The sequence below is a fragment of the Candoia aspera genome, chromosome 2 (genome assembly GCF_035149785.1).
Source record: "Candoia aspera isolate rCanAsp1 chromosome 2, rCanAsp1.hap2, whole genome shotgun sequence".
Lineage (NCBI taxonomy): Eukaryota > Metazoa > Chordata > Lepidosauria > Squamata > Boidae > Candoia > Candoia aspera.
Window position 1 is genome coordinate 218,136,101 of NC_086154.1, and position 25,720 is coordinate 218,161,820.

At 36.9% G+C, this 25,720-nt stretch overlaps 1 protein-coding gene across 2 annotated transcripts in view; it reads left to right on the top strand.

Moving 5' to 3' along the window:
* Positions 1–25,720, top strand: part of FBXL17 (F-box and leucine rich repeat protein 17) — a 203,700-nt gene that overhangs the window by 123,830 nt on the left and 54,150 nt on the right. For both annotated transcript variants that reach the window (XM_063295365.1, XM_063295364.1), the window contains exon 7: positions 1,998–2,074. In XM_063295365.1, coding sequence (XP_063151435.1) covers positions 1,998–2,074 — 77 coding nt within the window. The remainder of the gene's footprint in view (positions 1–1,997; positions 2,075–25,720) is intronic.

The following is a 25,720-nucleotide window of genomic DNA, read 5'->3' on the forward strand; positions in this document are numbered from 1 at the left end:
TTTTGCTGTTATGACCTGCTGCAAATGAGATGCATAGCCAGACACCAGCTTCTGGCAGTGTTCCTGAGGAATCTTAGCCCATTCCTCATGAGCAATGGCCTCCAGTTCAGTAATATTCTTAGGTTTGTGTGCTGCAACTGCCTTCTTCAAATCCCACCAGAGATTTTCTATGGGGTTCAAGTCAGGTGACTGTGATGGCCACTGTAGAATCTTCCAGGACTTCTTCTGCATCCAAGCCTTAGTGGAATTTGAGGTGTGCTTGGGATCGTTGTCCTGTTGGAAGGTCCAACGACACCCAAGCTTCAGCTTCCTTACAGACAGCATGACATTTTCTCCTAGGATTTCCTGATACTTCAATGAATCCATCTTGCCATCCACACGCTGCAGGTTTCCACTGCCAGAGGATGCAAAGCAGCCCCAGAGCATCAGCGAGCCACCACCATGCTTAACTGTAGGCAGAGTGTTCTTTTCAGCGTATGCTTCATTCTTCTTCCTCCAGACATACTGCTAATCCATCAGGCCGAAAAGCTCCAGTTTTGTTTCATCGCTGCACAGAACAGAATCCCAAAACTTCTGTGGCTGATTTATACGATTTTAAGCACATTGGAGCTGACTTTTCTTGTGCTTTTGGGTCAGTAGTGGTGTACGTCTTGGAGTTCTGGCATGGAAACCATCTGCGTTTAGTTCCCGCCTTACTGTGCTCACTGAAACCTCAGTGCCTGTTGCCATCAAGTCTTGCTGCAGGTCTTTTGAAGTCATTCGAGGGTTTCTCAGCACCTGCCTTCTCAGAAATCTGGTTGCAGCCATTGACAGCTTCCTTTTTCTGCCCCGTCCAGGTAGTGTCACCACTGTTCCTTTCACTTTGAACTTGCAAACTATGCTTCCAACGGTGTCTCTAGGAACATTCAGTGCCTTCACTATCTTTTTGTATCCTGTTCTTTGTTTGTGAAGGGCGATGATCTCTTCTCTTACCTTTTTGGACCATTCTTTTGACTTAGCCATATTTCTAACATGCAGTCAAACGGGACACTCAACAAACCCCTAGCCAGTTCAGGTATTTCATGTGTTCCAGCTCAAGCACACCTGGTGCAACTAATGAAGCCCTTGATTAGTTGCATCAGGTGTGCTTGAGACAACACCTGTTTTGCATACTGTATGTGTGCTGTTGTGACGGATTCTATTCAGGGGGTTGAATAATTTTGAGACTGGAGAAGTCATTCTAAGTTGCATTTTCAATTGAATTTGGGGAGACCACTTGAAGCATTTGTTGTGTTGAGCTATTTCAATTGCTTTTGTTTGATTTGTTCATTGCAAACAGCTGAAAGTCTGTAAATGTTGACAGTAAACCTGATTTGCAATGGGGGTTGAATAATTTCGATTACAACTGTAGAACCAAAATATCCTTTCCAATTAATATATCCTTTTGCAAGTAAACATTTATATTTCATGCCCTAATGTTTGCTGACATCAGTAATACTGACCCAGGCATACAGGAAAAAATTGAGTGTCCAAATTTACAATTGTAGTTAATGCAAGATAATCTGATTAAATGTTTAAATTAAAAATATAAAAGTATTTCAAAATCAAAATGATTTGAGTGTTATTACTGTTTTTTTAATCTAAAGTGCAAATAGTATGTTATTATTAAACATTTTATTGTTAGTTTGGAATCATTTATTTAATATCTTATAATTAAGAATAAAATAAGAGGATGCATTGTGTTATTGAGTATTTTGAAATATTGTTTTATTTATTTATTTATATTTCAAATTTCTATCACTGCCCATCTCTCCTGAAAAGGGGACTCTCTTAACTTTTTTTGAATTCAAACTGAAAAATAGAGAATTTATATATTTTGAAATATATTAGAATGTATTCATATGAAGTTTTAATTTAATCCATTAGTCAATGACATTCTAACAGTCTAGTAGCCACTGGTTTTCAGTCATATAAAATATATACAAACTTTGTTTAATCTAGATTTATATGTATTGCAGATGTGTGGAGGTCATTGCTAAAGAAGGACAGAATTTGAAAGAACTTTATTTGGTGTCATGTAAGATCACAGATTATGGTATGTAATTTTTTCCCCTTCTTACATTTTTTTTCCTGAATATATAGAATAAATAGTGACTGGTGGGTGTAGGTCATAGGGCATAAATGATCTCAAACAGGATGCACTAGAGCAGCCTGTCTCAACTTTTTAACCTTGGAGGAACCCTTGAAATATTTTTCAGGCCTTGGGGAACCCCTGCACATTCAGGCTCAAATTTAGGCCAAAAGTTACAAAATTGTTATATTCATTTCATGTGTAGGCCTATATATACAGTATGGATTAACAGTGTTCTTAAAGTAAAAATGAAGAATGAAACTTAGCTCTTTAATATGAAGTTGCCTGAATTTGAAATAATTTTTAAATAAATTGTGATCTCCCAGGGAACCCTTAGTGACTTCTCACAGAATCCTAGGGTTCCCAGGAACCCTGATTGAGAAACCCTGCGGTAGAGGTAATAACACCTCATTTTAAATTGTGTGTCCTTCTTTAGCCAGAAGCCAACTGATCCACTCAGTTAGTGCCTTAAATGTCCCCATTAGTTGTAAGGGTAGAGTCAGGCAACCTGGATAAGCAATTAGGCTGAAGAAATTTGGGAGTTTTTGGAGGTTCCCTTGTCCCATGGCTCCCTTAGAACCTGGCAGCACCTCTGAAAATTAATGTAAATTGATACAATCAACATTTAAACTTATTGGAAAGTGCAATATGATCTATTAAAGTTAAAATAAGTTTTAAAAATGATTTTTAATGACTAATATTAAATATTGAAATGTTGAAGTTTCTCTTTTCAGACATGGTATATATAATTTCTAAAGGAAAACAATAAACATGATATATTTAGTTAGATTAGGCAGTAAATTTAAGCTTCCAAGTGAACGGGCAAATTATAATTTAAAGCTATATGGCTGTCTATAGTTTCTATTATTTTAGTACTGATTTGTCAATTCAGATCTCATGCTTTATTGTTACAATACTCACTTAATGATGATGTGATGTAGTGGCTGAACTTGAACTATTGTTCCAATAACTAGATTCCATAATCTAGTAGATCTCTGGGGTTCTTATTTTGGTAGCTTCCAGCATCAGATAGCAATTTTCAATAGAAAGTGGGGAAGAATGCCATTTTAGATTGTGTTTATCTATAAAAGTAAATATTATTATGATATATTCAGTTTTTAGGAAATAAAGCTGCTATATGGTTTACTGGTTTGGATGATTATGTATAGTTTATATAAGTAACTGATAGGAAGAAAAATATGTGAGATGGGGAACTTTACAGATAGGTCTAATGCCAAGGACCTGACAAGTAATTCTGCACGTCCAAGAAAGCTTCTCAAAAAACTATCTACCTGGGTACATGGCAAAATTAAGATGACTTAAAATCAGAGTTGCTGCCAAAAAAACACAAAAAGTAAACTTCAGTTCCTCACAGGTGTTTTATTACACATCAGCATATCTTCAGAACAATTTGGTTTTCAGTAATTTCCCAAAGGTTAGAAATGAGAGGACCAACATGCTTTCCAAGGGAGGGCCTACTCTATAATACCATTCTGTCACTGTGATCCTCAGTGCCTGTGAGTGTCAGCATTATGTACTTTGCAGAACACCAGCAGTTTCTCCTGGGACACATGGTCTGGATGGGTCAACCACCCAGAGTCACTGGGAGTTTGGCAGCATATAAATTTATAACTCAATTTATTATTAGTTGTTTGCACAGTCAGCCAGATGTTTAGACTAGATTTGGGATTTTTGTCCATGTGTTGAGTCTGTCCCAAGGACCTGGGAGAGGCAGATGTTGTTTAATAATAGCAAAGGTATCGTCGCAGGATGTAAGCTGTTCCAAGTAAAGCTGCCTTTTGCAATTGACTGATGGTGATTTTGTCAGTGCCGATGGTTTTCAAGTGGTGCTCCAGATATTTTGGAATTGCACCCAAGGCCCCTATTACTATTGGTACTTTCTTTGCTTTCTTTTGCCACAGTCGTTCCACTTCTATTTGCGGGTCTTTATATTTTGTGAGTTTCTCCAGTTCTTTCTTTTCTATTCTGCTGTTTCCAGTGTCCAATGTCCACTATCCGTTTTTTGTCCTTCTTATCAACAGTTGTTAAGTCTGGGGTTTTGTGTGGCAGATGCTTGTCTGTTTGAATTCTAGAGTCCCAGAGCACTTTAGCTTCTTCATTTTCTATTACTTTGTCTGTTTTGTGGTCCCACCAGTTCTTGCTTGCTGGCAAGTGGTATTTCTTGCAGATATTCCAATGTACCATTGTTGCTCCTTTGTCATTCTGCTGTTTGTAATCAATCTGTGTGATCTTCTTGCAGCAGCTAACTAGGTGGTCCACTGTTTCTTCAGCTTCTTTGCAGAGAGGGCATTTGCTCTCTTTTGCTGTCTTCTGGTTTTATACGCATTTGTTTTTAAGGCTTGGTCTTGTGCAGCCAGAATTAGCCCCTCTGCCTCTTTCTTCAACTTTCCTGCTCTTAGCCATTGCCAGGTCTTGTTGTTATCTGCTTTGCCTGCTCATTTTTTAACATATTGGCCATGTAATACTTTGCCTTGCCGTATCTCTTTTCTATTCTTCATTTGGTCTTTCTTATAGGCCAGTTTGATCTCTTTGGTATTCAGGAAGCCTCCATGGTGTACTAGCTTCAGTGCATCTTTGTCACAGTCTTTCAGATATTTCTTCTTTAACTGTCTGGTGTACTTACCACCTATGCTCCTTGGTAAATAGAATCTGTCAAAGTTGCTGCATGAATGAAGGGCATGATTCATTGTCATTATTTTTCTGGTCTTCCTATCCAGGCTTCTAGTTCAGCTTGAGTCCAGTCCACTATTCCAGCTATATATCTAATGACTGCATTGCCCAGTGTTTAATTACCTTGATGGTATTTCTGCCGCTGAGTTTGGACTTAATCTTCTTCACTCTTCTGATGTATTCACTACTAACGTTCTTCTCGACTTCAGTGTGCTTGATGTTATCAGCCTGAAAGATGCCTAGGTATTTGTAGTGATCTTCTTCATCCTTTTTCTTAATGTTATTTACATAGGGCATCTTGATTCCTTCAGTTTTCACTATTTTTCCTCTGGTGATGCTAAGGGTAGCACATTTGTCCAGTCCAAACTTCATTGCAATATCTTGGCTGTATATTCAGACAGCATTGAGCAGTGATTCAAGTTCAGATGGTGTTTTTCCATTCAGCTTCAGGTCGACTGTGTAAAGGAGGTGGGGTAGCGTGGCAGATGTTTTTGATGTTTGATAGCCATGGCCTAACCTGTTCAGTATTGTTGACAGAGGAATCAATGCAATGACAAACAGTTGTGGTGATAGTGAGTATCCTTGAACGATTTCTCTCTTGATGTTAACCTCTCCCAATCTATCACCACTGACCAGCAACTGTATCTTCCGTTGTGCCATTGACCTTTGCACAAAGTTTCTGATGTTTCTATTGACTCTTGTTATTTCTAGGCATTTGATTATCTAGACATGTGGCAGAGAGTCGAATGCCTTCTTGTAATCAATCCAAGCTACATTCAGGTTGGTCTTCCTTCTCTTACAGTTTTCCAAAATCATCTTGTCAAATAAGAGCTGGTCTCTTGTCCCTCTGCTGTTTGGGAGATTTCCTTTCTGCTCAGATGGAAAGAGCTTGTTTTCAACTAGATGCTGTTGGACTGCATCAGCTAAAATACCAGTTAGCAATTTAAAAGTTGTTGATAAGCAGGTAACTGGCCTGTGACACCTCATAGAGGAGAGCAAATATTCTATCAACTCCCCCCTACAATGCCTCCAGAAAATCAAAGACCTAAAAATAGAGGAAGATGAAAATATGGTGTCATCCAGTGTCACAGCACTCTTTACACTCATAGACCCAGCACCAGCGAAAGAATCCATGGCAGCAGTTCTATACAACACACCCGATCTAGCCAAATACACTAAGATCAAAATACCCAGAATCATGGACCTCATCAACCTCTGCCTCTCTACCTACTTTCAGTTTGGAAACAGACTACCTATACAGCATCTTCCAATGAAATGGATACCCATGCAACTTTATCAAAAAGTGCCTGACCACTCAGCCCACTACAGCACAACCAACACAAGCGATGAAAAGGATAACATTGCCATACATCAGAAACATCTCAGAAACTACCAACAGACTATTACAACCACACAGCATCACCGTAGCACACAAACCAACCAAAACCCTCCAGAACATTTTAAGCAAACCAAAAGACCCAGTAGCCCAAGAAGAAAAAAGAGGAGTCATCTACAACATACAGTGTAAGGACTGTATGAGCCACTACATCGGACAGACAGGTAGAACGCATCCACAATCACCTACTAGCAGTCAGAAGACACAATGAAAACTTCTTAATCTCACAACACATGGACAGACTCAACCATACTTTCAGCTGGGAAACTGAGCATCCTAGACCAAACCAAATCCAAAAATGCTAGGGAATTCCTAGAAGCTTGGCACTCAGACAAGTCAGCCGTCAACAGGCACATAGAGGTAAACAACATTTACATACCATTCAAATGAGACAATAAAAAAGCTAAAAGACCAGAACACCTCCTTGCGAGCAGTGAACACCCAAATATGCAAAGATTAACACCAGAAATAACACGAGACGAACAATACACAATACCCTAATCAAGGAACTATTAACTCAATCAATGAAGCAACAAACAACAGCCTAATCAAGGAACTACCAAGGAGAGAACCACATTCCCACCAACAGAAGCAGGTTAAGCGACTGTATACAGTATAAACAGAGAGCAAACCCCACTCCCTTCTTGGACTGAAGATGTTGCCTAGTATGGCAATGAAATATCTGCAAGAAAGCAACAAGTCTCAGAGAGCGCCAAGGATTTTACAGTTCAACCCTGAGCTACAAATACTCTCTTTGATTGGTAATTGGTCTGTAGTTGCCTGGTGCTGCCCCTTTTGTTGTATCCTTCATTATCCAGTAGGATTGAAAGATGTTAACCCTTCTTCAATTTCACCTCCTTGCAGTATGTTGTTAAACTGCTTGGCAATGAGTGGATGCAGACCAGTCAGATGTTTCAACCAAAAACCATGCAGTTCATCTTCACCTGGTGCTGACCAATTCTTGATCTTCCTTGCCCTTTTCTCCACCATTTCTGCTGTTACTACAAGTTCTTTCAATTCAGCTTCTTTTTTTTCTTCTCTACCTCCTTTATTCAAGCTGCATTCTTGTTGTATTTCTTTGGGTTGTCCCATAGCTACACCCAGAACTGCACCTTCTTTGTCAGGTGTTGGCTGGTTCATTGCAGTCTCTCCATTGATGGATTGGTAGAAAGTTTCTGATTCAACTGAAATTGGAGATTCTGCCTGTAATATGCAATTTGAGCTTCGTATTTGCTGATTTTCTTGGCTATGGCTGTTATTTGCTGCTTCATTATTTCCAATGCTCCCTGGATCTTCCTTATCTCTAGGTGATATTTCTTGATCAGGTATTCTTTGGTCTTCTTGTTCTTCAGGTTCTTTTCTTTCATCTGTTCTAGCTTGCTTGCATCTGATCTTAGCATGCTGATCTTATTTTCCAACCTGATCTTCCATTTTGGTGATGCACTGTTTGGCTTTTTTTTTTTCTTGCTTGTTGATTTTGCATCCAGAATCTTCAGTTATAACTGCAGCTGTGCTGTACATCAGTTGGTTTGTTTCTTGCACTGAGCTGGTGCTTATATTTGATATTACAGTACTGGCATCTTTAATACTTGTGCTAGCTATATTTTTGTAACAAACTTCAATGCAGGCAACCTTATTCTGTTGTTTTTGTGCTGTTCTAGATGCTCAGTTATTCTTCATTTCAGTTCCTCTTATTTTTCAGTTAGAGGACTGTGCTTTTTCTGAGGAGAAGATAGAAGAGAGGGTGCCTGGTTTGGGGATAAAAATGGTTCAGTAGCAATGCTGGCTTCTTCTACTACCGACTCCCCCTAGTTTGTCTCTACTATCTGAACTACTTCTGGCAAGGCTTCGATTTCTTTGCCCTGGGTAAACCTTTGCAGTTCTTCCAATTCTACTTCTGTGAATACTTTATTTTGTATTATAAATCAACATTGATCTGCTAGCCTCTGTTCTGTTATTTCTGATTCTGGATGTTGTTCTTTCCAGAATTGATACATTCTTTTAAGATACCATCATCTTGTTGGATTTGATCTGTAATAGCAAATTATTTCTTTGTTTTCAGTCTTTGTATATTTGTGATAAGCGGCTTTTCTTCCAGTAGTCCTACGCTTCTGGCCTTGGTTGCTCAGCCAACAGTCCGGAGTCCTGTGGCCCACTTGTTACCAGATGTCCAGGAACTCCAGCTCCTAGCATGGTCCATGTTGACCCAGGCAATGACCAATCCAGTATAGGTTTCTTTAAGTTATGTCTCACCATATTGTTTATAGGAGAGACACTCTTTGTCTAGCTCCTCTGATGAGACCTGTCTTTATTAATTAGTTAATATATTAATAAACCAATTATAAATTTATTTATAATAAATAATTGTCATTATTATTGGTTGGAGGAGGTGGTCTTGCTACTACCTTGGTGCCAAGCCATGTAAGGTTTGATTATATTATATAATGATCAGCACTTTGAACTGCACCCCAACCTAACACATTTTTTTCTTCTTAGGCTTAATGTTTTGTTGATGTTATTTGCTTTTGACACTCAAAACTGACTTCTCTTCAATAGTAGAAATCTTGTAACAGTGTCAGTGGTCAGCTAAATTCAAAACATTCATCAGTTTCTTGCAGATAAGAGATTATCCCCCTGATATGATTTTATTCTAGCACTTCACTTCAGCTCAAATACCTATTTGCTTGTTTTTTTCTCCATTGACTGGTTCTTTTTCCAGAGCAGTATCTGTGGGTGATAAAGTAAACGATCAATTCTAAATGTTAACTAAAAGCCTCTATGTAACCATTTCCCCCACAGAGATTAAGGAATTATACTAATAGATTAAAAAAAATCAAAACCTTTTCATTTAGCTACATTTCACTATGCTTTCCGTGGTATCATTTCACACATTCAGTAATGAGTTACTCACTAGTGTTCATGCTAGTATGAATCAACCCCACATCCATTTGGTGTGGGTTGTACATCTGTCAGCTGAGCATTGGTTTTGGTATAGCTATTAGGAAGTTGAGTGTTATTAAAATATATGCATATTGGAGTTTGTTTTTTTAGAGGCAGTTTGGTGTAGAGGTTAAGACATCAGGCTAGAAATCAGGAGACTGTGAGTTCTAGTACTGCCTGGGGCACAAAGCCAGCTGAGTGACCTTGGGCCAATCACTTTCTCTCAGCCCTAGGAAGAAGGCAATGGCAAACCACTTCTGAAAAACCTCCTAAGAAAACTGCAGGGACTTGTCCAGGCAGTCTCGGAGAATGAGACATGATTGAACAGATATGGATACACACACACACACACACACACACACCTATTGGATAGGTTGATATAAATAATACAGGCATAGACAGTACATTAGTTCTGTAGGACAGTGCTAATTGATGTGGCCCCCATCAATATAGAGATAGTTTTTATGTATATGTTTCAGAAGGTAGTGTTGCAAAGAAAAATTAGCCCCCAAGTCAGATTTATATGATTTATATTCACCCTTTATAAAAGCAAGTTATCTTTCAACTATGTGGCCCATATTCCTAATAATCATTCATACAAAAAGTACATTTTCTACTATCTATAATTCATAACTGCTAGCAATCATTTTAAAAACTTTTAAGATTACTCTTAATGTCATGAAAAATTTGAGCAATTTTACTTGAAAGTTGCTTTGGAATACTAGTCTTTAATCTCAGAACCCCGTACAAAGATGTAAATTATAGCAACAGCATATTATTTAATAGTATTAACTTGCAGATCTTTTCTCTGGTATTACATAGTGAGGGACTTTTTGTTCTTGAAGATATAAATAAACTATATTTTAAATGTTGGGATCATACATATTGATGTCTATACATTATCATTTCTTTGTCTTCCCCACTGCAAAATATAGGTTAAAAAGAATCTAGTTTTAGAAGCATTGCCATATTACTATCTGCAGACTAGATCACAATTCGTTATTTGTATTCTCATTGTTTAAGTTGTCACGTACATTGCAAAAATCTGATATACTGTTGTATTTAGTTTATGTAAATGTGTTTAAAACACATTTATTACTTTTATTCAGATTTATTTAACATGAATTTTTGGTCTGCTTATAGTATTTATTTCCCTTCCCGGATTCTGAGAAATATACTGATTGTTATATTTGAAAGCACAAAATACATAATTAATAATTCAGTATAGGATCCTAAAATATGGAACGCTTGCTTTTTTCTGAATGGAGAAAAAACCCCAATAACCTCTTTACTACTCAGTTACTGTTATCTATAAATCTCTTCTTTCAAATCTAAACATTATCCATGAATTAACATGGATGTTTCCAACTCAATTTAAATTTATATATGTTCTTCCATAAGTCAGTTGGAAAGATTCTAGTTTTTGAAATGTCAGGATCTTTCTGACCTAGCTAAGTTAATGGCCTAGTTTATTCGTAATTCTCTTTCATCCATTGCTCTATTCATGTTTATTTATTAACTGTACATACTAAAACATTGCATCTAATTACAAAATGCCAAGAGCTCATATAAAATGCTTCTATAAATATATAACTACTTGAATCTAACAACAAAAAAGATTTCAAGCAAAATATTTGTGCAAATTCCAATAATAAATAGGTCCTGTGATTCAACACTATGATATAAGAAAAAGCTGTTTTGAAAAAGAAATGTGGAACACTTTTAAAAACTTCTTGGAGAATATTTTCTGAATTCATTTGGATATATGTCTTATAGTTAAATAAAAATCAATGTAGTATTGTAAGTCTTCATTGATATATCCCATTTTATAACATTTCCTGAATAGGTTTGGACTATTTTAATCTACGTCTCTACAGTGTTTTTAGGATAAAATGGCATTGTTCATGTAGGCGTAGGTAAAATTTTCTGCAATATTATGGTAGTGTTTAGAAATAACATTTTAAAAAATAAATAAATAATGTCTAATAAATTTAAAATATAGGTGTCAAAATTACTTAGCAAACATTTAGCCTAAATGCACCCAAATAGAAATGGAGAACAAGTTGTTCCACCTTAAGTACCAAACATAAATAGGTATTGGAAATGCAGAAAGCATTAAAATCATAAACATAGTGGTAAATGAGTAAAAATATTATTATTATTATTATTATTATTATTATTATTATTATTATTATTGGACTTAGAAGTATTCTTCACATTCAGTGTTATCCAGAACTTTTTTTAAAAATCCCAAAATAAACTTCTGTGATTTAAACAATGGATAACTGTCCAAACAATAAGCAATGGTCCCTTATTCAAGCATTTATATCTAATTCTGCTGGCAATTTATTAAAGAAGCAATAACCAGTAGACCTGGATGTAAGCAAGGTAAGTAAGCAACGTTATACAAGGACTGCCATTTCCTAATATATATCAAAGATGTCATAACCCTGAAAGCATTAGGCATGCTATAGAGGACTTTCTAAAATCAGTCAGAAAAACTGCAATTTTCAATATGATGAAAAAAGAATTAATTATACAAGAAATAACATGATTGTGCTTAATTACTTGGATTAAAATTAAAATATCTTTGGCCCCACCCACTTGTTGGAATGTGGCTTCCAGCATACTGTTTAAAGGCCAAATGCAGCCCTGGGCCCAATAAAGAATTATGAAGTCCTACTATATATTATATTAGAAATTTGTATGAGGAACTGACCTGCCACCTTTAGACTTTTTGCATTCAGGGACAAAGTAATGCTGGTACCTTCTTGCCATTTAACTGAAGGAGGAGGCTGTTCAAGGCATCTTGATACTACCTAACAGAATCCAAAAAAAGGCCCCTTTCTACATTTGAAGTTAATAAAGCTCTAAATACAATGACCTCTTTCAGAGATGCTGGGTATAAGTAATGATTGTATCAAATCCATTCATTTATCTAGTTTTTCAGCCTGCCAAATATTCAGCCTGAATATTTGGCTTTATTCTATTAGTGTTACCATTTTCATTTTCTCACCTTTTCATCTGTCTTCCTGTTATTCCATAAAAGAAAACACTTCTAATTTTCTTAGCTTATATTATGGTGTAATAAAGTTTAAATAACGATATTTTTCAAATCTGTGAAGGAATAATTGTATCAGTGTTTTCAGTTCATGTTCCTTTTAGTCTATTTAGAATTCTTTCAGCAGCATATTTTTAGGCAGGCATAGCCAATCTGTGTTTTCCAGAACTTCTTTGTGGCAAACTCTTATTAATTCCAATCAGCATAATTTATTGTAGAATGATGGAAAATATAATCTCAAATGTTTAAGTACCAGATTGCCAAAGGCTGTTCTAGAACATAAAGTAGTCAGTGGAATTTATTACCACAAGGCATAGTGATGGTCACTAACTTTGATGGTGTTAAGTGTTAAGTTACTGCCTCAGTAAAGGCAGGCAAGCTAGGAGTAACATGCCTCAAAATATCTATTGGGAGAAGTATATGCCACCATGGCCTGCTTGCATGCATCCCCGAGGTATTTGGTGGGCCACTGTGAGAAACAAAGTGTTAGACTAAAATGGCCCTGGCCTTGATTCACCAGGACATTTCCTATTATTGTGTTTTAAAAGATACTGGACTAGGAGCAGGGAGCCCCCAGGTTCTAATCCTCCCTTAGGCAGAGAGGCTGGCTGAGTGACCTTGGGCCACTCCTCCCTCTCAGCCCTAATGAGCGTCAGGCTCTGCAACAAGCTGGCTCATAAAACCTTTCATCATATCATGCGTTGATAACCTTGCTGTAAGAACTAAATGAGCACAGTGCAAAAACAAGCAGACCTTGCAAATTCTAAGAACACATATAAGCAAGCTTTCATTCATTCAATACAGTAAACAGTTATTGTATTCAGAATATCACTAATGCCACAAAGGCATGCACAGTTTTCTTTTAAAAAGTCCATGATCAGTCAAGCTTCCTTCTATGAAGTAGATAGTAATACTATAAACACTGGGCAGTATGGGGGTGGGCAGTAATTTGTCAGGTAGTCCTCCCTCGCTCTAGCCTCCTCCTCATTTCCATAATAATGATTAAATTTATTCTGACTATTGGATGATAAAATGAAATGTGTGACAATGTACTTAAGTGAATTTGAGAATTTGCAAAATAATTTCATTTTATAAATCACCCTTCCCTTATTTCTTTCTGTGCTGGCTGGGAATTTTGGAAGTTGTTATTCAACCCATCTGAATATCAGCAACAGTTTGAGGAAATATGCTCTAAACAGATATGGTTAAGTATTGCATGTCCACTGAGGCTGTGATTCAAGTGTGGCTTGACAAAGGAAATGAACTGGTGGGGGGGCAGGCTGTTGGGGTTGTGGAGATTCTAAAAGAATGTTGTAAAGAACCCATGAAAGCAATTTTTCAAGCTTTAGTGATGGAAAAAGCCACTGAGAAACAATGATAGTTTTTCTATACTCCTCTGACCCAAAGTAAGTCTCTGTGAAATCATTTTTTTAGACACAATAGTTAAAATGGTGATGCATGCAAGGAATCTCTGCATTAGACTTTTCCAATTAGGTGAGCTGACCTGCAGTGAGGTTGATCTAGAAAGAAGAATGGATGCAACTTATAGCACATACCAAGCAGAACAGTTAGAACAAATGATTTTGAGACATTTTGTTAGTTAAAAAGAAATGGTCCATAAGGATAGAGAGTGCAAAATGAGGAAAGAGCTGCAGGGAAAAAAAAAAATCAGATAGATGGTAAAGTTCTGGAAGGGCAAAGAAGGATGGGCTCTAAATTCTTTAAAGAAAATAGCTTCCTGCGGTTTTGACTTAAATCGTAGTTGAATTTGTATGCAGGCTTTTCAGAAAATGTCACTGAGACGCAGAGCAATTCCTGATTTAAGATTTAAAAAACTAACCGTTGGGCCAAAACAAGGTGGAAAGAAATGACTCATGTAACTAATACATGGAAAATTATCCAAAATTTAATTCCAACTCATTTCTCTGAAGTAAATTATCAGTTTCAATTGAGAACAAATGTTTTCATGAGGCCAGAATGATTATGTTTTATTAAATAAACAATCTATTGTATAGCTAAAGACTAACAAAGTTATAGAACCAGTTTGGTGTAGTGGTTAAGGCATCAGGCTAGAAATTGGGAGGCCATGAATTCTAGTCCCGCCTTAAGCATAAAGCCAGCTGGGTGACCTTGGGCCAGTCACTTTCTCTCAGCCCTAGGAAGGAGGCAATGGCAAGTCATTTCTGAAATCTTGACAAGAAAACTGCAGAGACTAGTCTAGGCAGTTGTGAAGAATCAAGATTGACTCAAACGCATCCATAAATAAATACAGTAAATAAATGTCTGAGAAGTCATGTTTATATGAAAAAATGGGGTGGGGTCACATTAATGGGATGCTGAGCATATTTACTCCAAACTACTACATAATGGAGAGCCAGTTTGGTGTAGTGGTTAAGGCATCAGGCTAGAAACTAGGAAACCTTGGTCACAAAGCCAGCTGGGTGTCTTTGGGCCAGTCACTCGCTCTCAGCCCTAGGAAGCAGGCAATGGCAAACCACTTCTGAAATCTTGCCAAGAACATGCAGGGAATTCCCCAGGCAGTCTCAGAGAATCAGACACAATTGAATGGATTAAAAAAACACATTGTTATAAAATTGTATCTTAAATCTCAATAGCTGGATTATGGTATGAAATTGAGTTACAACATATTATGTAACATTTTTTTGGTAAGGAAAATATATTCATTTCTAGATAGAATATTTCTTAGCAATGAACTGTGCTAGTAAGATTTTTCAGCTAATGCTGCAGAGAATGAAATCTGACACATTTTACATTGACATTTCTAAATATTGAAATTACTATGTGATATCCTGGCCAGCCAACAGCATTATTTTTTCCATCATTCTGATGTTGTTAGAAACATCAGAATTATGGTGCTGGTCACTTCAGTATATATAAGAATAAAAATAAAGCAGTGGTTTTGCTTTGTTTGAAAAGATCCTGAACAAGGGACAGAGCAATGGAGTACGTCTGAAATATCTTGCCATGTCTATGCTATCCTTGGGCCATGTACTGTTTTCTGCTTTCTCTCTGTAAGCTGTGGAATATGAAGAATCCCTCCCTCCCTCCCTCCCTCCCTCCCTCCCTCCCTCCCTCCCTCCCTTCCTTCCTTCCTTCCTAGCATTTTACAAGCTGCAAGCAGAAATGTATATGAAGCAGAGTACTCGCTTCCCAACCAACCATTATATTTATTCCCCAGAACGCCTTAGCATCCAATGTGCTTTGTCTAAGTACGCCAAGCAGCAGTGCAGCGCCCCTGTGTTTTTCCCAGTTCCTATTTATATTAGCATATAAGAAAGGCTCCCACATAAGGAATGGAAATTATAAAGATTCTCCTGTTTGGAAAACAATTCTCCTTGTGTCCAACTGCTTGATCCAGTGCTGTTTCACATGTCCTTTCAAATAAGCACTTCTATAAGGAATTGCACAAAAAGTTGTACAACTAACTATTACATTATTTGGTTACGGGCTGCTTGATTTAGATATACTTGTTGCCTACCTACTCTTGTGCAATTGCTGACAGAACAATGCATCAGCCCTTCAAGGTAGGCCAGGTCAGGAAAAAAGCACCGCAAGAAATACTAGAACTCTACTGATAAAGACAATAACAAGAGAATCTTGAAAGCCTAACACTGTTTCCCCTTCCCTCCCTCTTATACCGAAGAGTGCCAATGCAGGGCAATCTTAGTTTCTTTTTCATGCTTTCTTGTTTCCCCAAGCTAAGCTCATGTTTTACTGATGGTCACGGTGTAGTTTCTTTTATCTCTATATTTCTCTGCACAATGCTACCTCTTGTACTTTTTCCATTAGGCTCCAGCTTGAGAACACAAATGATAATGTATATTCCTATAACTGTTGAGGCCTTATTTTGTATTTTCTGTATTACATTTAGATCATATTGTCTCTGCTGATTTAGATTGGGAAGGTGACCCATGCAGAGGGGATACTTAATCCTTCCCAATTAGTGTAATCTTTACCTAAATTCATGCACTCATAAATAAGTATCAAATTGATTAAACATGCAGTAGTTGACTCCATGATCATAACTGTTTCTTCATTTCATGACCAATTCTAATAATAGATGAGTAACCAAAAATATATAGTTCTGTGTACTGGAAACAATGTTCCCTGATTATAGAACAAAAGCATCCAAAAAGTCACCATATAGTTTACCTTCAAAATAATCTTTACAGCTGCTTGCTTGTTGTAGCCTCTGAACCATTCCATGCATTGGAAGCTAATCAGGTTCAACTAATGTTCTTTCTTTTCTAAAATACAATTTTTCTATATACTTTCTAACTATTTAAAAATGTCTCTGTCTCTGTATTGTAGTAGAAGAGGCTTAGCAACTGAGCAATGGTGGGGGGGGGCTTAGCAATTTAGAAATGGTGGGGGGGGGGGAGAAATACCAAAAACATGGATATTATTAAATCCATATTTTTTCCTACGTCCTGTTCAATTTTCAACTTTTTCTTCAGAAAATTATCCTTTTAGATAAAACTGTCATTTAGAATAAATGTGGATAGTGCCATGCTTCATGAATCACTCCTGTATTAAATTTCCCCACCCTGACTTCATCTTAATTTATTATTTTTTAACTCTTGCAGCTGGTGGATAATTTAACATTTGGTAGAACTTTATTGTATACAGAGGAGACTATGCCCCATCTTCCATCTTCAAACCTGAGATTAATTAAATTTACTTCACAGCAAATTATTTCTGTGATTTATCCTTAAAGGATCAATTTATTTTATGATACTGAGGCTAGAATAGCTAGGGCTTCAGTAGGATTCACTGAACACAGCCTTTTTCAAAAGTGTCCTATGATATAGTTATACTAAAGATAAATTATTTATGTATTTATTATTAAATGTGTATGCTGCCCAACTCTCATCTATCTATCTATCTATCTATCTATCTATCTATCTATCTATCTATCTATCTACCTATTTATTTATTTATTTATTTATTTATTTATTTTCTCTCCCACCTTTATTATTTTTATAAATAACTCAAGACAACCAACATACCTAATACTCCTTCCTCCTTCTCTTTTCCCCACAACAACCCTGTGAGGTGAGTTGGGCTGAGAGAGTGTGACTGGCCCAAGGTCACCCAGCTGGCTTTCATGCCTAAGGCAGGACTAGAACTCTCAGTCTCCTGGTTTCTAGCCCACTACCTTAACCACTAGCCCAAACTGGGTAGCTCACAACAAAAAACGTTTTTAAACAGAACAAAAATGAGGAATAAAAGATAGTAAGATTACAGAAACCGTCCTGGAACAGAAAAAAGAATCCAAGGGGGCTTTACTCACCCTTGCTAAAGGCCTGGGAAAAAAGCCTTTATCTTATTTATATTTGATTTAATATAATTTATATGATTCTATGATATAATAATAATATATCATAAATATAATACAATACAATATAATGATTTTCTTCAGGAACTCAAGATGGATTACACAGCATTCTCACTTTTCCCCACAATAAACTTTGGGTAGGTGGGCTGAGAGGCAATGACTTACTCCAGCCCCAGAATTACCTGGTGAGCTTCTATGACTGAAGCTGGATTGAATCTGGTCTCTCTGATCTTAAGCCCATCATCACAACTACTACACCACACACCCTTGACATAAGCAGTGCTCTGCCACAGAAAGTGAGGCCATCATATGAGATGTTCCATTAATTGTCAAGTTAGCAACTCTGGAGTATACACATTTAGACATAAAATCTGTTGCCTTTTGAGTATACTATTTTTTCTGCTTATTCACTATACTTGCCTCTTCACTATACTTGCATTCTGGAAGTAGTGTCTGGCTTGAACATTTTTAAGATTAACTAATATTAGATATTTTGACTTACTGAATGAGATCTTGAATTTCTCTAATGGTCTCCAAAGGGGTTCAAAATTCAAAACCTATCAACTCTTTTAATCAGAGAAAAATGAGATAGAAATATCATGCTTATTTCACTGAATGATTAAGGCTTTGAGACCCAGTTAAATACATTTACAGTTACTTATAATTTCATAGGGGACAGAGCTGCATCAATCTGCAGCTGACGGAGTGGCTATCATTTTCCTATTTGAAATCCAAAAGCAATTTACTTTCCTGATTCCCTTTGAATTAGGGAAAATAATGGTCACTTTAAGGCTTTATTGGAATTAAGTACTTAAACAAGTTACCCATGAGGAGAGAAACATGGGTCTTAATTAGAAAAATTGAGGTCTTACTGCATTTCTAATTAGTTTATGATACAATGGATAAAAACATGAGGCACCAACTCAACAAGATGCTGGTTTCTAACATGTAATCAAGAAATGACAGACTTTCAGCAGAAAAGTCAGAGTATTCTCTGAGGTAATTTTGGAATTGCTTCACTGTCTGTACTACTTGCACTAAACATTTAAAGATATTTGGCAAGATGCCACATTGTCAGCCTGATGCCAGAAGTAAAAGAATTAATCATTTTAATGCATAGACTGCCATAAAACTTCATCTCATCCTTTCATGAACTGAACTAGATGTCACACGTGTTAGGTATTTACTACTGATGTGAGTAGAGTTCAACTGACATCTTGGTACAGTTCAATAATTATTGTCAAATCTATTAAATATTGATTATTAAATAGAGGAAAAAAGCCCTGGGTAAGTTTCCAATTAATTTGCAATAGTTTTAAGGTAGTTAACATCTGTGTTAAAAAAATAAAAGTGGAACAGTTATGCCTGGAGTAACTTATCCTGATTTTATTGTGAAGTTATATAGTAGCTAGCAATTATTTCACTATATGTTGGAGAATGTATTCATTTCTTTAAAGCTTCTTCTAAGACCAAAATAATTGTTGTTATTGGGTGGGATTGTAATAGCTTCCTAATATAATTTCCTGAATGACCTCATGCCATTCCATAGGATCCCTCCCATCTTTAGGATTATCTTTTCAGGGAATGTAGATGATTGTAAGGGAGAACAGAGGATGGAAAAAACTCCTGATATTCTTGATCAAACTCATATTAAGAGTTCACTGAATTAAAATGTAGTTAATTTACAACCCACATAATCAGGATATCAATATTTTATAATCACTTCTAATGAATTGGAAATATCATTATAGGAAACAGTTCTCATAGTGCTTGTTGTTGTTTATTCGTTTAGTCGCTTCTGACTCTTCGTGACTTCATGGACCAGCCCACGCCAGAGCTTCCTGTCGGTCATCAACACCCCCAGCTCCCCCAGGGACGAATCTGTCACCTCTAGAATATCATCCATCCACCTTGCCCTTGGTCGGCCCCTTTCCTTTTGCCCTCCACTCTCCCTAGCATCAGCATCTTCTCCAGGGTGTCCTGTCTTCTCATTGCATGGCCAAAGTATTTAAGTTTTGCCTTGAATATCATTCCCTCAAGTGAGCAGTCTGGCTTTATTTCCTGGAGGATGGACTGGTTTGATCTTCTTACAGTCCAAGGCACTCTCAGAATTTTCCTCCAACACCACAGTTCAAAAGCATCGATCTTCCTTCTCTCAGCCTTCCTTATGGTCCAGCTCTCACAGCCATATGTTACTACAGGGAACACCATTGCTTTAACTATGCGGACCTTTGTTGTCAGTGTGATGTCTCTGCTCTTAACTATTTTATCGAGATTTGTCATTGCTCTTCTCCCAAGGATTAAGCGTCTTCTGATTTCCTGACTGCAGTCAGCATCTGCAGTAATCTTTGCACCTAGAAATACAAAGTCTTTCACTGCTTCTACATTGTCTCCCTCTAATTGCCAGTTATCAATCAAGCTGGTTGCCATAATCTTGGTTTTTTTGAGGTTTAGCTGCAAGCCAGCTTTTGCACTTCCTTCTTTCACCTTCAACATAAGGCTCCTCAGTTCCTCTTCGCTTTCAGCCATCAAAGTGGTATCATCTGCATATCTGAGATTGTTAATGTTTCTTCCAGCGATTTTAACTCCAGCCTTGGATTCCTCAAGCCCAGCATGTCACATGATGTGTTCTGCATACAAGTTGAATAGGTAGGGTGAGACTATACAGCCCTGCTGTACTCCTTTCCCAATATTAAACCAGTCCATTGTTCCGTGGTCTGTTCTTACTGTTGCTACTTGGTCATTATACAGATTCTTCAGGAGGCATACAAGATGACTTGGTATCCCCATGCCACTAAGAACTTGCCACAATTTGTTATGGTCCACACAGTCAAAGGCTTTAGAATAGTCAATAAAACAGAAATAGATGTTTTTCTGAAACTCCCTGGCTTTTTCCATTATCCATCGGATATTGGCAATTTGGTCCCTAGTTCCTCTGCCTTTTCTAAACCCAGCTTGTACATCTGGCAATTCTCGCTCCATGAGTTGCTGAAGTCTACCTTGCAGGATCTTGAGCATTACCTTACTGGCATGTGAAATGAGTGCCACTGTTCGATAGTTTGAACATTCTTTAGTGTTTCCCTTTTTTGGTATGGGGATATAAGTTGATTTTTTCCAATCTGATGGCCATTCTTGTGTTTTCCAAATTTGCTGGCATATAGCATGCATTACCTTGACAGCATCATCTTGCAAGATTTTGAACAGTTCAGCTGGGATGCCATCGTCTCCTGCTGCCTTGTTATTAGCGATGCTTCTTAAGGCCCATTCAACCTCACTCTTCAGGATGTCTGGCTCTAGCTCACTGACCACACCATCAAAGCTATCCCCGATATTGTTATCCTTCCTATACAGGTCTTCCGTATATTCTTGCCACCTTTTCTTGATCTCTTCTTCTTCTGTTAGGTCCTTGCCATCTTTGTTTTTGATCATACCCATTTTGGCCTGGAATTTACCTCCGATGTTTCTAATTTTCTGGAAGAGGTCTCTTGTCCTTCCTATTCTATTGTCTTCTTCCACTTCCACGCATTGCTTGTTTAAAAATAATTCCTTATCTCTTCTGGCTAACCTCTGGAATTTTGCATTTAATTGGGCATATCTCCCCCTATCACTGTTGCCTTTTGCTTTCCTTCTTTCTTGGGCTACTTCTAGTGTCTCAGCAGACAGCCATTTTGCCTTCTTGGTTTTCTCTTTCTTTGGGATGTATTTTGTTGCCGCCTTTTGAACAATGTTGCGGACTTCTGTCCATAGTTCTTCTGGGACCCTATCTACTAAGTCCAGTCCCTTAAATCGATTCTTCACCTCCACTGCATATTCCTTAGGAATATTAGTGAGCTCATATCTAGCTGATCTGTGGGTCTTCCCTAATCTCTTTAGTCTGATCCTAGATTGTGCAAGAAGAAGTCTTGTTTTTACCGACTGTATAGATGTCCGCCACCTTTGGCTGCAAAGGATGTAGTCAATCTGGTTTCAGTGTTGTCCATCTGGGGAAGTCCATGTATAAAGCCGTCTCTTAGGTTGCTGGAAGAGAATGTTTGTTATGCAGAGTGAGTTGTCTTGGCAAAATTCTATCAGCCTATGTCCTGCTTCGTTTTGTTCACCCAGGCCATGCTTACCTGTAATTCCAGGTGTCATTTGACTGCCCACCTTAGCATTCCAGTCTCCCGTGATGAAAATAACATCTCTTTTAGGCGTGTTGTCCAGTAGGTGCTGCAGATCCTCATAGAACTGCTCTACTTCAGCTTCTTCAGCATCTGTGGTTGGGGCGTATATTTGGATCACTGTGATGTTAGATGGCTTGCCCTGAATTCGAATTGAGATCATTCTATTGTTTTTTGGATTGTATCCAAGCACTGCTTTAGCCACTTGACTATTAATTATGAAGGCTACTCCATTTCTTCTGTGGTCCTCTTGTCCACAGTAGTAGATCTGGTGGTCATTTGATGTGAAGTGGCCCATTCCAGTCCATTTCAGTTCACTGACGCCCAGAATGTCTATCTTTAATCTTGACATCTCACCAATAACCACATCCAATTTGCCCTGGCTCATAGATCTTACATTCCAGGTTCCAATGGTGTGTTGATCCTTAGAACATCGGATTCGCCGTTCACCACCAGCACCGTCGGCCGCTAGCCGTCCTTTCGGCTTTGAGCTAGCTGCGTCATCACGTCTGGGGCTAGTTGAACTCATCCTCTGTTCCTCCCCAGTAGCATTTTGACCATCTTCCGACCTGGGGGTCTCATCTTCCGATGGTATACCGACATATCTCTGGTTGTACTGATCCATTTAGTTTTCACGGCAAGAATACTGGGGTGGGTTGCCATTACCTTCCCCAGGGATCACATTTAGTCTGACCTCTCTGTCATGACCTTCCCGTCTTGAGTGGCCCTTCACGGTTTAGCTCATGGCATCATTGAGGTGCTCAAGCTCCAGCACCATGACAAGGTAACGATCCTTTGCTGAAGTCTCATAGTGCTAGAACAAGACTATTTCAGTTCCCCCCTCAGGTGTGAGAAATTTGTTCTGACAGCTCATATATTCACTATTTATTTAAATACATAAAATCAAACAATTCTTCATCCCTATAGATACATGGTAGTATAAAATATGTAAAAAATATAAGTAATCATATAAATTTAAAATACAATAAAATAATACATGTAAATATATCCAAATATATCTCTTGAGCTCAAGAATTGTTAAACAGCTTTTTCCTCATTGGAAGAAAATTGAGTTAAACAATTTTAAATAGCTTTAAATAGTTTCTATTAATATGTACCAAACTTTCAAACTGTTTTAAGTTGAGACTTTTCATAAAGGAGAACATGTACTGTACTTCTCTGCTTCCCCAGCACAAATTGGTTTTATCATGGACAAAATGTATGCTAATATTAAACATTGGCAGTGCAGATAGCAGGGTACTGTTAATCAGGACTCTTAAGTATTCACCACATTAATATTTGTAAGTAAGAAAGTAAAGCCAACCATTAGTACTTTTGATACAGAAAAAGTATATTCATTGTAGATAAGGGAGTTCCAAACCAGATATACAATCCTCTTGTTTCTTCCCATTATACATGTTTCACGAATTAACATTGTGTCTGAAAATGTAAAATTCTGCCCTTTGGTCACACATTAGTGAGTCTGCTGTGTAAATTAAAATATAGATGAAAATTATTTACTTTATTCTTTGTATGAGCCTGAAAAAAGATACCATTACTTAAAATAATTAAATTATTAAAGTGATTCTTAAAGCAGTAGCATCTTTTTTCAGGCTTTTGCGTAAGTTTTGTCATGTATAGGATAAAGGTTTTATGTTTGCGTGAGGACCAAACCATATGTGAGTAATATGTCTATGTGTGTATATGCTATACTCAGTTTTATAGAAGAGACATAATCAACCAAGCAGCAGGACATTCAACATATATGGGTCTTATTCCTTAACGTTTTTTTTTATGTGTTTAAGATTTAGAAATTAATTATTTCAGATCTGAGTTGCAATTCAGCCTGCCTTGTATAAGCTCCTGTTGCATTATTGCCACAATATTCTTAATTGTCCTATACTCTTCTAAAGTAAGTTATGGATGACAAAGAATGCTTGAATGTAGAGGATATAATATGTAGAAATAGGATTTAGCTGAAAATGAGATTTAAAAAGTTATGTGTCTTAGCAATAACCATATATCCATATGGTACAGACAACAGCTGTAATACAATGTAATATTTGGTGCAGGGTAGGTTTTCTTGAAGTTTTTAACTTTCTTCATTGTGATAGTCATAGTATCATTGCAAAAAAGTTAGTACATTTCATGTTCTAATGGAAGTATATAGAAAATTTGTTTGTTTGGTACATTTTTAAAATGGTTGAATTGTGGATGCTAATCTGGCCCTGATTAGTTTACCATGTTACATTTCACATGGAAAACCTGCCATGAGTTGAGGAAACAGGTCTAAAAGAGAGTATCACAGAATCAGGGTTAAAATCCAAACTAAATATATATTTTTTTAAAAATAGGAAGATTTAACAATTTAATGATCAAGATGCATATGCCCACTTTTTGACTTATTGTTATATTGGCTGTATTGGAAATATGTAACAAAATGTAAGATGAATTAAAAAGGATTTTATTTATTTATTTTTCAAATTTCTATCACCACCCATCTCCCCCAAAAAGGAATATAGTTAACCAAGAAAGTGCCACTCAAACTGAAGTGCTAATTTAACTGTTTAAATTATATAACTTCTGAGACATTGTCCTGTTTATAATTTTCATTTCAAATGTTAAGCAGGGATGCTATCAGGTATGTATCCTTTGGTCTGAAGGATACATATACACATATACCAAGTCCTGGATATGGCTGAATTGTATATTATTAAATTCAGGGATAATCATATTACTGTCATTCAATTATATTTCAATTGAATACTATATATATATATATATATATATATACATACATACATACATACATATATATATATATATACACACACATACATACATACACACACACACATACATACATACCCCCTTTTTGAGTTCTGCCTAAAGCTCACCATTCCAATAAATACAGTCTTTAACTCAAAAACATGAAATGTGTATACTTTTACTGTAAACTAATATTCTCCTTTACACTACTTTCACTTCAAAACACAAAATAAATTATGCACAATCTAATTTTTACTTGACCCCCTGCAGCTATGCTATTGTTAAAGCACTTCTAAGTTTTCCTTGGCATGTGAAGAGTTAAATTTCATTATTTAAATATATAATTTAAAGTGACAAGGCAACTGCTAACTCAAAACATGAAAGTTTCATTTGAAAGGTTACAGAATATAAATCCTAACTTTAGAAAACAGACTTAGCGAAGAGAAAATAAATTTATGCTCAAATATTAGGGCTGTGCAATGCTTCCTATTTGAAGACCAAAAAAAAAAAAATAATGGTTCAAAACACTGTCTGCAACTCTTTAAACCAAACATAGTAGGTGCAGAAAAAGGAGTTGTAGACATATGCTGTGTTCCTTGTCCTTCTGATATGTTCCAAAGAACCTTTTCATCTTCAGATTTGAAGTGCAGCACAGCCCTATTAAGTAAAAGATGAAGGTAAGCCTTGTTCTATATATTTGCATGTAGAACTCAATACATGAGCAGTAGGGAGCAGTCCTTTCCCTCTGTATGGTTACATGTGTGAGAAACAAACAATTAGTGGTTCAAAAGTTGCAGTGTGATTGTCTGCAGCCAAAAGCATTCATATACACAGAAAGCTTCCAAGTGAGCTGGAATTTTACATTTTACAGGTCTGAGCAAAAGATTCTGCAACACACTTTATTCAGCCTTTTACTTTCCCTTCAGCTAACTAATTGACTAGGTATTAAATTGTTGACTCTCTGTGTCCCTCAGAAATCCCTTCCCTCAGTGTTTTTTTAAGTTTCTAAGTACTGAATCTATGAATATTTAGACCCCAGGGATTAATCTTACTCCCAAGGAGACTGAGTATTTTCCTCACGACAGTAGAGAGCTCTAAGTCTTGACTATACTAGTAATAAGTGAACTTTACCATCATGGTATGACCACCATCCACCAAACAAAACAACCATTCCTGCTATAACAAAAAGGTGTAATACCTTATTATCCTGATAAATATCTTTTTGGTGTCCTTTGAG